The 13,581-nt window shown below is 36.9% G+C and overlaps 1 protein-coding gene across 1 annotated transcript in view; it reads left to right on the top strand.

The window, feature by feature from the left end:
• vil1 (villin 1) overlaps positions 1–13,323 on the top strand; it is a 121,766-nt gene extending 108,443 nt beyond the window's left edge. The window contains exons 19-20 of the mRNA XM_039756426.1: positions 631–765; positions 13,041–13,323. Coding sequence (XP_039612360.1) covers positions 631–765; positions 13,041–13,154 — 249 coding nt within the window. The 3' untranslated portion in view covers positions 13,155–13,323. The remainder of the gene's footprint in view (positions 1–630; positions 766–13,040) is intronic.
• Positions 13,324–13,581: the final 258 nt, after the last annotated feature.

The following is a 13,581-nucleotide window of genomic DNA, read 5'->3' as shown; positions in this document are numbered from 1 at the left end:
CACAAGAAGAATACTTCCTCACAATACAGGTAATACAATGTGAAGTAAAACAAAATTTTTCATAATGATTATTTCTGTCAAGTTCCAATACAAGGTTTTATAACTTAGTGTGTTGGATGAGCAATGGGCATACACTCAGATATTACATCATATTATTCAATATAATGTTGTCAGTATCTAGCGAAATGCAACTGAAGTCTATGCCACAAATGTGGGAAACCAAGCATAGTTCTTTCCTGAACTTGTATTTTGTACTTCACTGCAGCCGTTGTTAGTTGCCAGACAGTAAGGCACAGAACCACACAAAATAAAAAAACAAAAATCACTGTGAAAGATTATTGGAGTGAGATGGAGGATACTGCTGGTGATTTTTACATTTTTTTTTTACCAATAGCAGTTTTAGAAAACATTTATTGTCTTATAAAGTATAATTTACTTATAATAACATGTAACTTTAATTCATGTTGAGTATTATTAGCAGGAAAATAACATAAAACCTTTAAACTCATGCTGTAATTTGACTTTTTCAGCTGAATGGAAAATATACAATAGATTTTATTTAAAGTGCTTTGAGATAATGTTCACCCTAAAATGAAAAATGAAAATTAATGAACATCCCTTTTTTTCAAGGAAATGATGAAACCTGATTTCAAAATGATTAACACAAATGAGACAATGGGTCCACTGCCAGTAATTCCTGCAGATCAGTTACTCAATCGACAACCTGATGAGCTGCCTGAAGGAGTAGATCCTACAAAGAAGGAGGTAAAAACATTCAATTAATTTTAGTACTATTTCATTTACGATTTTCTAAATGGCAATCTCAAAAATGCAAGTGAAACAATGAAGCTTTACTAGTAAGGAAAGTGCCCATAAACACATCAACAGTTTCATTCTTGTACAAATGCTTGTGTTTAACCCCTGGTTTCTCTTAACTACTTTATATAAGTGACAGCTAACTGAGCTTCGTGGATGTGGTGTCCTGGTTTTGAATCTGAGTGAGGTCATTTTCTTAGTGAACTTTGCATGTCCTCAACTCAGTCTTCATTGGTTTCTCCTGGATACTCCATTTTTTCCCCACATCAATAAAGATGTACAAATTAATAGGTATCTCTGAATTGGTGTGCCCTGTGACGGACTGGTGCCCTATCAAAGGTAGGCTTCTTGCCTTGTTCCTAATGACAAGGAGGTAGGTCCTGGCCACAACTGTAAACTGGACAAAGCAGGTTTGAAAATGTGTGTATATTTGTACCTTCTGTGTGTTACACCTGACTAAAATAACAAAATATTGAGTATATTCCTGATTTGTGCCATAATTTCATCCAAAAACATTTTATTGCCATATTGCCATATCCACTAGAGCAGTGTTTCTTAATCACTTTCTCTGGACTGCCACCAGTGGGTCACACGTTGCTCTCAGGTGTGCGAGTTTGTCACGTAAGGGACTGACAGTGTTTCACGATATTTATCCCTTTTTTATCTGTGACCCACTCCCCCAATGCTCTTTCATTTGCGGTTGATTTGCCAAGGGGGAAATGAGGTAAAATTGTGTCGTGAGATGGTAAAGGTTGAGAAACACTGCACTAGAGGAAAGAGTTCGCTTTAGGGTTGCTTTAGGATTAAGCCTTTCTTTCAAAAGTACAGCATAGCAGGCAAATGGCAAAGTGGCTAATGTTTTGGACCTCAGACCATGAGCCCATTGTTTCAAATCCTGCTACTGACACTGTAGCCATGAGCAAGGCAGTTTATTGGCCTTTGTACCAATTGGAAAAATAAAAGATGTAACGAATTGTATCTCTCCAATGTTGTACCTTCACCTTAAAAAGGGGGAAGCCAAATAATCTATACTAATAAAAGGCAAAGCCCTCACTGACTGACTGACTGACTGACTGACTGAATCACTGACTCATCACTAATTCTCCAACTTCCCGTGTAGGTAGAAGGCTGAAATTTGGCAGGCTCATTCCTTACAGCTTACTTACAAAAATTAGGAAGGTTTCATTTCGGAATTCTACGTGTAACGGTCATAACTGGAACCTACTTACATACATATATACATCCATTATATGCAACTCGGTCGCCGTGTGAGGTGGAGTTGCGTCCCTCATCGTCACGCCTCCCACGTAATTGAGTGCCTGCCCATATAAGGCCATCCATCAGCAGAAATCCAATAGACACGCTGCCACTAAATATTCGTGGGTGAAGGACTGTGCTTATGCAAACAAAGATGAGATGGTCAGGGATAGACTAGTGTTTGGCACAAACTCAGTGAAAGTGCGAGAGAAACTTTTAAGTGCCGGGTCTTAGCTAACATTAAATAAAGCCGTGGACATCTCAAGATCACACGAGATAGCACAAGCACAGCTGAGAACCTTCGATGCATGTACTCCGAGCGGCTCACATGAAGTGACTTTGCAGGACTGGGAAAGGTAAACCCGTGCATGCAGTGTGTGATGTCTCAGATAAAGGGGAAGACGAGCTGCTTATTGATGCAGTAGGAAAGGAACAACCCTCTGATGCTGAACAAGCCTTTGTAGACATATCAATAGGAAAGCAAGGTGTAAAGCTTAAGTTTAAATTAATTTCATAGACACGCTGCCGCTAAATATTCGCAGGCAAATCCAAAACTTAATGCCGGGAATGCCTGTTAAACATCTTAGATTCATGGGTACCGATTTGGGTAGTGATCACTTCGATGAATGAAACCTGTTATCTTTACAATGGTTGACAACGAAGATGAGATGGTCAGGGATAGACTAGACAAACATGGAATGTAACTTGAACACAACACATCCTCCAAATACAAACCTGATTAAAAGAAATAATGATAATCAAATCCTTGATGACAGCAACACTCATAACAGTCACAAAACAATTACATTGACAATCATGTCATGTTATTTTTAAAATGTTTCCTTTTCTTTTTCATAACTTCTTTAACACACTACTTCTCCGCTGCGAAGAGCGGGTATTTTGCTAGTAAGTAATAAAGTAAGCAAGTATTCGAGACTGCATATTTCACAGTGGAGATGGGAAGGCAGAGGAAGACCATGCTACTCAGACCAAGTTGGTGTGGACTCCATCATGTTTTAATGACATTGTACATGTGCCATGTGCCAGACAAGTTGTTACAATCCAAAGTAAACTGTAATAAGTAATATCAGACGCAATACTTTTAGTGATAACTTTGTTAATTCTTTCAGTCATCCTCTTGCTGTGTGAACAAAGTTAGAGCTGCAAATTGTTAAACTTAGAGGGCTTTTTATCAACTAAAATAAGTCTAAAATTCTCTATAATGTGACTTTCCTTATCACCACTATTTTGAAATGCTTTAACTTTGTAAAAGTTTACAGTGTGATCAAACTCATATTAATTTGTCAAACACAACATATGCAGAAGTAACTTATCTGGGGCATTTGGTACTAAGAAAAACAGTCACATGCACTAAACTTATAATAAAAATACAAGTTAAGTATCCCTAATCTGAAATTCCAAAATCCAAAATGCTCCAAAACGTTTTGAAAACTGACATGATGCCACCTATGCTGCCTCTAATTTATTTTACTGCTGAGTGGATCTGATGAACAAATCTGCAAATTCAAAATGGATTTATTCCGAATTTGATCCCCTGTGAAACATCAAGCTCCACAAAGCAACAACACACAATCAATGACCAGGTTGGGGGACGGTTGTCCTCTGTGATGCACTATGAAGCTAGAGCACATGATTTGACTACCAGGGTTGGGGTCTGCTGTGAAGCAGTGAGCACCACAAAGCACGATGACTCGACTATCTGTCCACCATTAAGTGATGCAATGTGGGTCAGATGCTGAGTGGCAGTTTCAATATGTTGCATGGCACCTGTAAAAAAAAAATTCCACACCAGGGGTCTCATTCATAAAACTTTATCTCAGGAGAATTGGAAATTGCTGCAAATTGTCTTTTTATGTTCGCAAAAACATGCTGTTTTAAGTATGTACAACCATTCCCTAAGAAAACTCATATGTAGCACCTCATTGTTCAGTTAATGGCTTCCAAGACAGTGAAGGCTGGCTGAGGTATTCCTGTCCTGTCAGCCAGTTCCCTGAGAAATGACAGGTAGCCAAAATATAAACTAACAAAAATAAAAAAAAAATTTTCAATGCAAACATGCAGCTTTATTCCTCTTAAAAGGGAACTACAATATGGTCTGTGAAACATATTAATCACTTTTGAGATTTAATATGTCTGTTACATTAGAGCACATTATAATAATGGATCGGTGAAATGAATTATTATACGTGTGAATCATCATTAATCTGGTTTGTCTGCATTTCCTTACTTAATCACATGTGTCCTCAAGATCTCTCATTTAAAATTAGGGAAACTCATTCATAACATATTATATAGCAAAAAATTATACACAAACAGAAGGTGAAGCTGAGTAGTATAACAAACAGACCATTGTGTGTATATTTAAAACAAATATTTAACATTTTCCAAATGAATCAATAATAATATCATACAAAGTTATTGAAGGAGGAATGTAAATGACCTTTTGTATGATCTGAGTGCTAAAAAGGTACCAATAATACTTATTTTCGCTAATGAATTTTTTAACATATTTTAGAGACAAAGAGTGGTTTGAGGAGGCTTTTCCATAGGTATGGGTTACACTGCAACAGACAAGTCTTTCTTTTAAAATTAAAATATTGTGAAAGCTCTTGTTTTGCAGTTTTTTTTTTTACTTTTAACTCTACATTGACATTGTTTTGTCATATTTGTATACTAAGCAGTGTTTTTATTTCTGAACTGATTCATTGCATCTTGATTCTGAATTGAATTATGATATGATCTCGGATGACAATCAACCTTAATAAAAGGACAAGGGGCTATGCATCTGTTATATGTCATTTAGTATGGGATTCGTAAAAGCAGTGCTAATGTTTGTGATGTGCCATCTGTTGAAATGAAAAATGCAATGTATTTTATTACTACATGCATTTCAAAATAATGATAACAATAATTCTTTGCATTTATATAGTGCTTTCTCACTACTCAAAGTGCTCAGCAATTGCAGGTTAAGGGTCTTGCTCAAGGGCCCAACAGAGCAGAGTCCCTTTTGGCATTTACGGGATTTGAACCAGCCACCTTCTGATTGCCAGTGCAGATCCCTAGCCTCAGAGCCACCACTGCATTCCAAAAGGAATTCCAATAGATAGTGCACTGTATACGTTAACGCTGAATATGCTGCGGTCCATGTTGATTACTTAGATTTCAGACAGGTAGCACAGCTAGCACCATTTAGGCTGATAAATTTGTAGTGGAATTTTTAAAATTCATTCTAAGTCTTGAGAGAAGGTTTCACATATGGTATATGAAGTATAAGAAAAAATGCATATTTTTTTTAATCAACACAGCATCTGTCGCTGTTAATTAGTTGTGAAGATTACTTATTCCCTTTTCATTATATAAATTGAGAAACTGCAGAAAAAGTCAAAATTATGTTGTCAACTTCCTCTGACCAGTCTGCTCATTTACAACATTCAGGACAATTTGAACATGGATCAGATTCATTTAAAGTACACAAATTTAGTATAAAGACCAGCGCCCTGCATCACTGATCATATATGTAACCTTAGAATGAAATGTAGAACAACTGGTCATATTTGAAACAGCTCTAATTATAAATATACAATGATGTTATGCAAGATTTAACAATCTTGTTAAGTTTGAAAGAGTGGACAAATTTTGTGAGTACAAGTGTAGCATATGAGAAGGTTTAATTTTATGCAAATTAAATTGCCACAAATCACTTACTTTTTTAATGTTGCATGTTAGGTAATACTTTAGATTAGGAATTACAAATAATGCATTTAGCAGTCAAATAATGTTAGATAATAACACTGTAACAAAGACTACTTTTTGTCTCAAAAACAGAAAGAATCACAAAAGTGCTAAATATAATCGGTGCATTGTGGTATATTAAGCTTAGCTACACTGGTAAAATTACTTGTGAGCATTTCATTTTAATCTTAATAAGCATTAATAAAAGATGTACTTGTCTTATACTTAAGTATTCCAATGCTTAGGAATTTCCTAGGGAAAAAAATGATTCTGTTTTCCAGTGTAAGGTTAAATGTCTGAATACAGATTTGTACTGTATAATATTCAAATATGTTTCCCGCTAAGCAGTCACCTTTCTGGTATGTTAAGGAAGAGGGAAGTGAAAAAGAGTGTGTGTGAGGAGTGGTGTTTAGTACACAGAAGTCTGATTCTCTTTTTTGGCTTCTTTTGAAAATTAATCAAGAAAAAGAGATTCCTGCCAATGGCCTACTCAGTGTGTATTTCTTCTTCCCCAACACTTTGGAATAAATAAAGAACCGTAAATGTGAATAGCACTATTATTAGTGTACACTGGTGGCAGTGGTGGTTTTGAATAAACACAAGATAGAAAAAACAGGAATCATTGTACATCTTCTGGAGCTGTGTCTAGTAATTAGGGCCTTTAGGTACAGTTTTATTCAGACTCTGCAAATAATATTTGAAATGACGGCAATCAAACGATGATGGCTGAAGAACAGCAGTGTGGTGAAAACTCACAACTAGCAGCAGCAGATGCTGTACAGTAAGGACTCCATTTCTATGTTGATCTTTCTACTCCATTTACAGGTGAAGGGGTTGAATTGTTAATCTTGTGAATTATGAGGCTAGAACTAGGGCTAGAGGCATCTTAACTTAATTTTGGTACAGCAAGATTATATTGGGGAGCGGCACAGTGGTGCAGTGGTAGCGCTGCTGCCTCGCAGTTAGGAGACCCAGGTTCGCTTCCCGGGGCCTCCCTGTGTGGACCTTGCATGTTCTCCCCGTGTCTGCGTGGGTTTCCTCCCACAGTCCAAAGACATGCCGGTTAGGTGGACTGGCGATTCTAAATTGGCCCTAGTGTGTGTCCTGCAGTGGGTTGGCACCCTCCCCAGGATTGGTTCCTGCCTTGTGCCCTGTGTTGGCTGGGATTGGCTCCAGCAGACCCCCATGACCCTGTGTTCGGATTCAGCGGGTTGGGAAATGTATGGATGGAAGATTATATTGGGCTGTGTTTTCCTTTTGGAAAAGTAAAAATGACTATGGGATGATAGCCTGTTTTGCCTCCATTTTCAGACATACACAGCATATTGAAACATTGCAAATCTACCTGAATGCTCAACTTCAAAAAGTTAGCAAACCACTAGAGATCTATGCAGCTGAAACGAATTCTATGGTTAAGTCACAGTCCTTAAAATCATTTGTCTTTGCATAATAAGTGAGTAGACACCCTCTTGATATGTCTGGCATCCTGAAAGCACAACTATATATGGCCAATTAAATTATTCATTTAATGTTCCCTGTTGCGTGCACTGCAAGGTTACCTGTTGTTTTGGGCTGGGATTTCCTTCTGGAGCACCAAGTATTAAATGAATAGCTGTTGCTAAAGCACTGTCAACAGCCTGCAACAATCTGCCTTCCGTCTAAGTGATCAATACTTTTTCATCTCCTATAAATATGACTAAAGGACATTGTTTTGGATATTTTCACTCCCATCACAGACCGCTCTGATGAGAAATTTGAAATTGTTTCATCAGTTACTGAGTGGCTATCCCCAAAGTGCTACACATACAGTAAATGTTGACACTTCATGACTAAACTTTGAAGACGAAAATCAGCTAAAGCCTTCTCCTTAAAGAATGTTCTGATATCATTGGCAGACGTGATTGTGACTACGATAAGACAAACATGAACAGAACATCAAATTCAAACAGGCTATGGTTCCTCAATCAAGTTATGCCCATATCACACTTCAGCAACTAAACAAATTGTTTTGCAGGCAGAATTAACTATTGGATAGTCACATTTTTGGAAGAAAAAAAAAGACATGGGAGACACTGTTTTTGCATCAATTATCGAAAACGAAATGTTGTAACTATTAAGGACTCACATCTTCTTCCATGTACTGATGATACTATAAACAGATTTTCAGGGGCAGTTATTACATCTTACATCAGGACACTGGGGAATCCGTCTAAATCTGAGTGACAAGGAAAAAAAATTTGGACGTGAGTGTCAATAGGCTTTGTGCTTTAGGATCCAACTTACCTAAACTATTCTATAACATTTCAGTAATTATTTTATGCTCTGATGCTGATCTTTCTGATCATAAAATTAAGTCATTACCGTAGCAATTGACAAGAAGAATTAATAATTAATTGGACAATTACGGAATTTGTGGTTTCTTCTAGAGTGCACAATTTAGCTCAAAAACTAATCAGCACATCTTCATCTCATAACTGGCTTAAGTTTCGAGCCTGGTATTTTTCTTTCCAGCCATTTTAGCACTAGACCATCATGAAGAAACTGTGACTCACAGACACACACCCATCAATAAGATATCTATGTTTTTGGTGTCAGGGAACCCTAAAGCATCGAGATCTGTTGAAAAGAGGAGATTGAAACTTTGGAGAAATCGAAACCTTTCGCGCCCTCTCCCATAGACGATAGGTTATGTTGGGGGAGGGTACAAAGCCAAAACACCTTTTCTGCAGGTCTGGCTTACATTAATTTTGTGTCACACCAATGGACATCTGCAATGCACCTCCAAGTTTCCAGCGCCTCATGGAGCTTGTTTTGAGTGGATTTCGTTGGAGCTTTTGCCTAATATATTGGGAGGACATAATCATTCACAGGTGTTGATTTTGCACAACATCAACACACACCTAAGTAAAGTTTTTCAAAGCTTTCATTCTGAAAGATTAAAGCTTAAACCATTTAATTGCCACAGGACCCAGTCCACAATGGCATTCCTAGGTCATCTGATTTTAAAAGATGAAACACAGACAGACCTAAACATGGTGCATATTCAGTCTACATGGGATATTGCCACATTGCAACATTCTGATCCCAATCTGCAAATTGTTTTAAATGGATGCAATGCCAGACTAAACCACAATGGTGCAGACTATGGCATTCATCATGATACCTCAGGAAGTGTGGACTTAGTTTAATCATCTAATTATAAAGGATAGCCTTTTGTGCCATACAAGTTACCATACACTCCCTAAAAGTGAGATATTAAAAATTCTCATTCTAAATGTTCATGTTCATCGCCATCCTACATCTGAACATTATTCCTTTTCAATGACACTGGTACAGGGGACTCATTTTTTTTTTTTACTCGCCCTTTATGTCTTCTGCCATTTTCCATTTTGCCAGCAGTGTCCAGCTTGTCAGTCTCGCAGTTCTACTGTTTCTTTGACACCAGGCACCTTTAGTGCCAATGACATCATTCACACATCTTTGAAGGGTAATTGCTATGTTTTAGTGGTAATGGCTCTTTACACAAACTTTGTTAACCTATATCCACTTAAACATCCATCCATCCATCCACCGTCTAGCCCGCTGAATCCGAACACAGGGTCACGGGGGTCTGCTGGAGCCAATCCCAGCCAACACAGGGCACAAGGCAGGAACCAATCCCAGGCAGGGTGCCAACCCACCACAGCCACTTAAACATCAAAATGCTAAATCTATGGCATGGAGTATTCTTTGAATGATAAATTCCACAACATTACATTCAGACCAGGAATCTGACTAGATCAATAACTTTTGACATTTCTTATCAATCCATAAAAGTTGCACACCTCCATATCTTGCACAATGTGACGGAGCTGTTGAGCATTTTAATTGGACATTGAAAGATGAAGTTGCCAAGTAGTTATTCAATAAATGCATGATGATAACTTCCATCTCATTGAAATGGCCTATAATACCAGTAAACATGGAAGTGCTGGTTTTAATTCATTTTGTTTAACCAATGGCGGAAAAGCAAGGATAACACTTCATATCCTCTCCCAGGACATCAGCTCTGTAGGTTCACCATGTCCTGGTACTCCAGTTCCCTACGCAGCATCTCTAAAACAGAGGTTGCAACAGGCTTTCTAGTAAGTTTCCAGATTTAGTGAAAGAGTCAAGTCTGAACAAATAGCTTATTATAATAGATATGAAAAGTCATTTCTTTATACAGCAAGAGATATGGTACTTATTGATGAGCCAGCACAAAAGCACAATAAACTCGCTCACCGATAAGGGGGCCCCTTTAGTATTACATGTCATGTGAACTTTAAAATATGTCAGAAATAAACTCCAAAACCAAAAATTATTCATTACAAGCATCGTCTAAAGCCACATTTCCCTTCATGGGACTATTTAAACCAAATAAGAGACCATATCCTTCAGATTCTGTACAACTTCCTTCCAGTGCTTTACCTGGACTTTTACCCCCACCTTCATTATATCATTGGGTCAGGTGACAGTCAAAGACAGGAAGCACCAACAACACACCACCTCATGGGCTCTACAGAGCAAAGATCACAACAGCTGCCATTGGAATCAGTACATACATGCAAGAGACAAGACCCTCAACCTTGCATGCTGCAACAACAGGCATTGCTGGGAGAACTTACTTCTCTTTCAGCTTCTGCTCGACCTACCAAAGAACATCACTTGCCTAAATATATACAAGACTTTCATTTGGCTCAGTATTTCTTTGGCACGGTGGCGCAGTGGTAGCGCTGCTGCCTCGCAGTTAGGAGACCCGGGTTCGCTTCCTGGGTCCTCTCTGCGTGGAGTTTGTATGTTCTCCCCGTGTCTGTATGGGTTTCCTCCGGGCGCTCCGGTTTCCTCCCACAATCCAAAGACATGCAGTTTAGGTGGATTGGCGATTCTAAATTGGCCTGGGTGTGTTTGTGTGTGTCCTGCGGTGGGTTGGCACCCTGCCCAGGATTGGTTCCTGCCTTGTGCCCTGTGTTGGCTGGGATTGGCTCCAGCAGACCCTTGTGTTCGGATTCAGCGGGTTGGAAAATGGATGGATGGATGGATGTTTAGTTTTCTAGATCTGAAATATCAATTTCATAAATGAGGATATTTCTTTGGGGCAAAGGTAATGACAGTATAAGGTTAAATGTCTGAAAACAGGTTTGTACTGTATAATATTGAAATATGTTTCTGGGTAAACAGCCACCTTTTTAGCACATTAAGGAAGTGTGGTTGGAGAAAGAGTATGTGAGCAGTGACGTTCCATACACAGAAGTCTGGGTCTGTTTTTTTTTTTTTTCATTTTGAAAATTAATAAAAAAGAGATTCCTGCTAACGGTCTACTCGTGTTTATTCTGAAGTGTAAAGGAAGAAGAAATAAAGAAACATACAGTAGATGTGGGTAGTACTATCATTAGAATACACCAGCACAATACAGAAACAACCCAGAAGGTACATTATCTTCACCAATTTAGGCACAACTCAAGTATAAATCAACACAATGAATCCATCCTAGCCAAATGTTACTGCAGAATAAAATTAGCTATGCTGAATTACACAGACATTGATAGTGTTGTGTTTGTTTATTTTTCTGTGGTTTCAAAAATGATTTCTTGAGATTTCAAAATATTCTGTCTTTAAATAAATTACAACATTAGGTTATCTTTTCAAAATACAAAATATACAGAAAGTGTCAACATTTAATTCTATATGTAAATACTGTATATCCAAATGCAAGGAATCAATATCTTATCAATACTTAAAGAATGGCAATACAAGCTTCTGCACATTTGCAAAAATAGCTCTTGAGACCTTACTATGATGTCCACAAAAATATTATAATATATCATTAGCCAGATTGACTCATTTAGAGCACAACAGGGTACATTTATTTGACTAAATAAAGAAAATGTGATACAAATACCATATTCCCTTAATGTTATGCATAAGGCAAGAAACTAAAAATGTACTCATTTATTGTCTTAGAATTATATGATACATATTTCATTAAATATGATATATGATGGTGTATTTACCGATTATTAAGAAGAACAGGTCTCTTCAACAATAACATTCTTGACAAACAGTTGTGAACACTGAAGTTGGAAAACAACGGGAATCTAAACCAATTTAAAATAAAAAGCAATTTCTTTAATATTTATTCTTGGTGAGTTAAAGAAAAGGCTCAGAGCAACTGATTTGGGTTTAGGCAGACTACTCTAAAAGAAAAAAATGTTCTCTCTTTTACCACCTAGTTTGTTCATTAGCCAAAGAGAGGACAGAAAAAAAACATAACAGTTCATTTTGAGGTCATACATAGATTATGGGTTTCTTCTTAATTTATGACATATAGGAGTATACCAAAAACAAAGAACTGCCAGGCACTCACATTTCTAAGGAATGTGCCCTTCTCAGTAGACACACACAAAACCAATTTAAGCAGTTTTTTTATAGTTCATTACATTAGTTATAAAGAGATTACATTCTTATAGTTTAAATATCTTCATTAGATTATATTTGTTTGGTTAGATTAATAATATTTATTTATTAATTCATAAATGACATTTTTGTCTTATATTTTTAAGCAAGAGTGACGAAAACAATCACATTGAGTTATAATATCACAGGGTATTCTGTTAATATCAAGAGGTCAGCATTTTCACATAAGAGAATGTAAGCCAGTCTCATATTCTGTGCATAAACTTAATTCCTTTCCTAACTAACCGAAGATCAAATCATATAGAAGTAAAAATCATATAGCTCTCTGCAGCATGATTAATATAAAATACAGTCATATAATCATGCTTATAATCATCTGCGGTGGGCTGGCGCCCTGCCTGGGGTCTACTTCCTGCCCTGCGCCCTATGCTGGCTGGGACCGACCGGCTCCAGCAGACCCCTGCAACCCTGCTGTTAGGATATAGCAGGTTGGATAAATGGATACTTATAATCATTACAGTTAATAATGTTTTTTTTCCTGCTTTCCCACAGTGCACTTCTGAGCATATTGTTATGCATTTCCGATTAATTTTATTAAATGAACTTCACATTATTTACTCTTTAAAATGTACATAATGGACACTGCACCCTAAAGTTTTAAGGAAACAGTTTTCTTCTAGAATTTTTCTCATTATTTTTAGTGAATAAGCCCATAGTAGAAATGGAAATATGGGTTATCTGATGATATCTAAAATAATTTCATTTTTATCTTACTTCAGGAGTATCTATCAAATGAAGACTTTGCGGAAACTTTGGGAATGACACGCTCCATTTTCTATGCTTTACCTCTTTGGAGACAGCAAAATTTGAAAAAAGCGAATGGTCTTTTCTAGAAGAATGTTTGTTTTTTCTTGCTCTTTCTGTCTTTACATCTTGAAACAGTTTGCAGACTCACAATAAATGGAAGAATATTATTACTTGGCTACAGTTTGTAACATATTTGACTCTCAATTAATATCCATCTGCTTACTTTTAAAGAAGGTTTAACATAATAAAAATAAAAAGTTTCATACAACTATTAAAACAAGTGTTTATCCTTTTGTACTTTTCACAAGATATTATAATAATTAAGTTACATTTATATTGTACTGTAATTGGAATTTTATATCATTATGATTATACTGAAACTAAAAAAAAAACAACGGATTAAACTTTATATATTCAGTCCTGAGTTAGTATTTATCAAATCTAACTTCAAGACTTGAGTCATTATAGTTTGGTCTACAGCAGCTCTGCATGTCACTTCTTCTTTCATGTGCT

This window comes from Polypterus senegalus, chromosome 6, assembly GCF_016835505.1.
Source record: "Polypterus senegalus isolate Bchr_013 chromosome 6, ASM1683550v1, whole genome shotgun sequence".
NCBI lineage: Eukaryota > Metazoa > Chordata > Cladistia > Polypteriformes > Polypteridae > Polypterus > Polypterus senegalus.
This window is presented reverse-complemented; position numbering and strand designations above follow the sequence as displayed.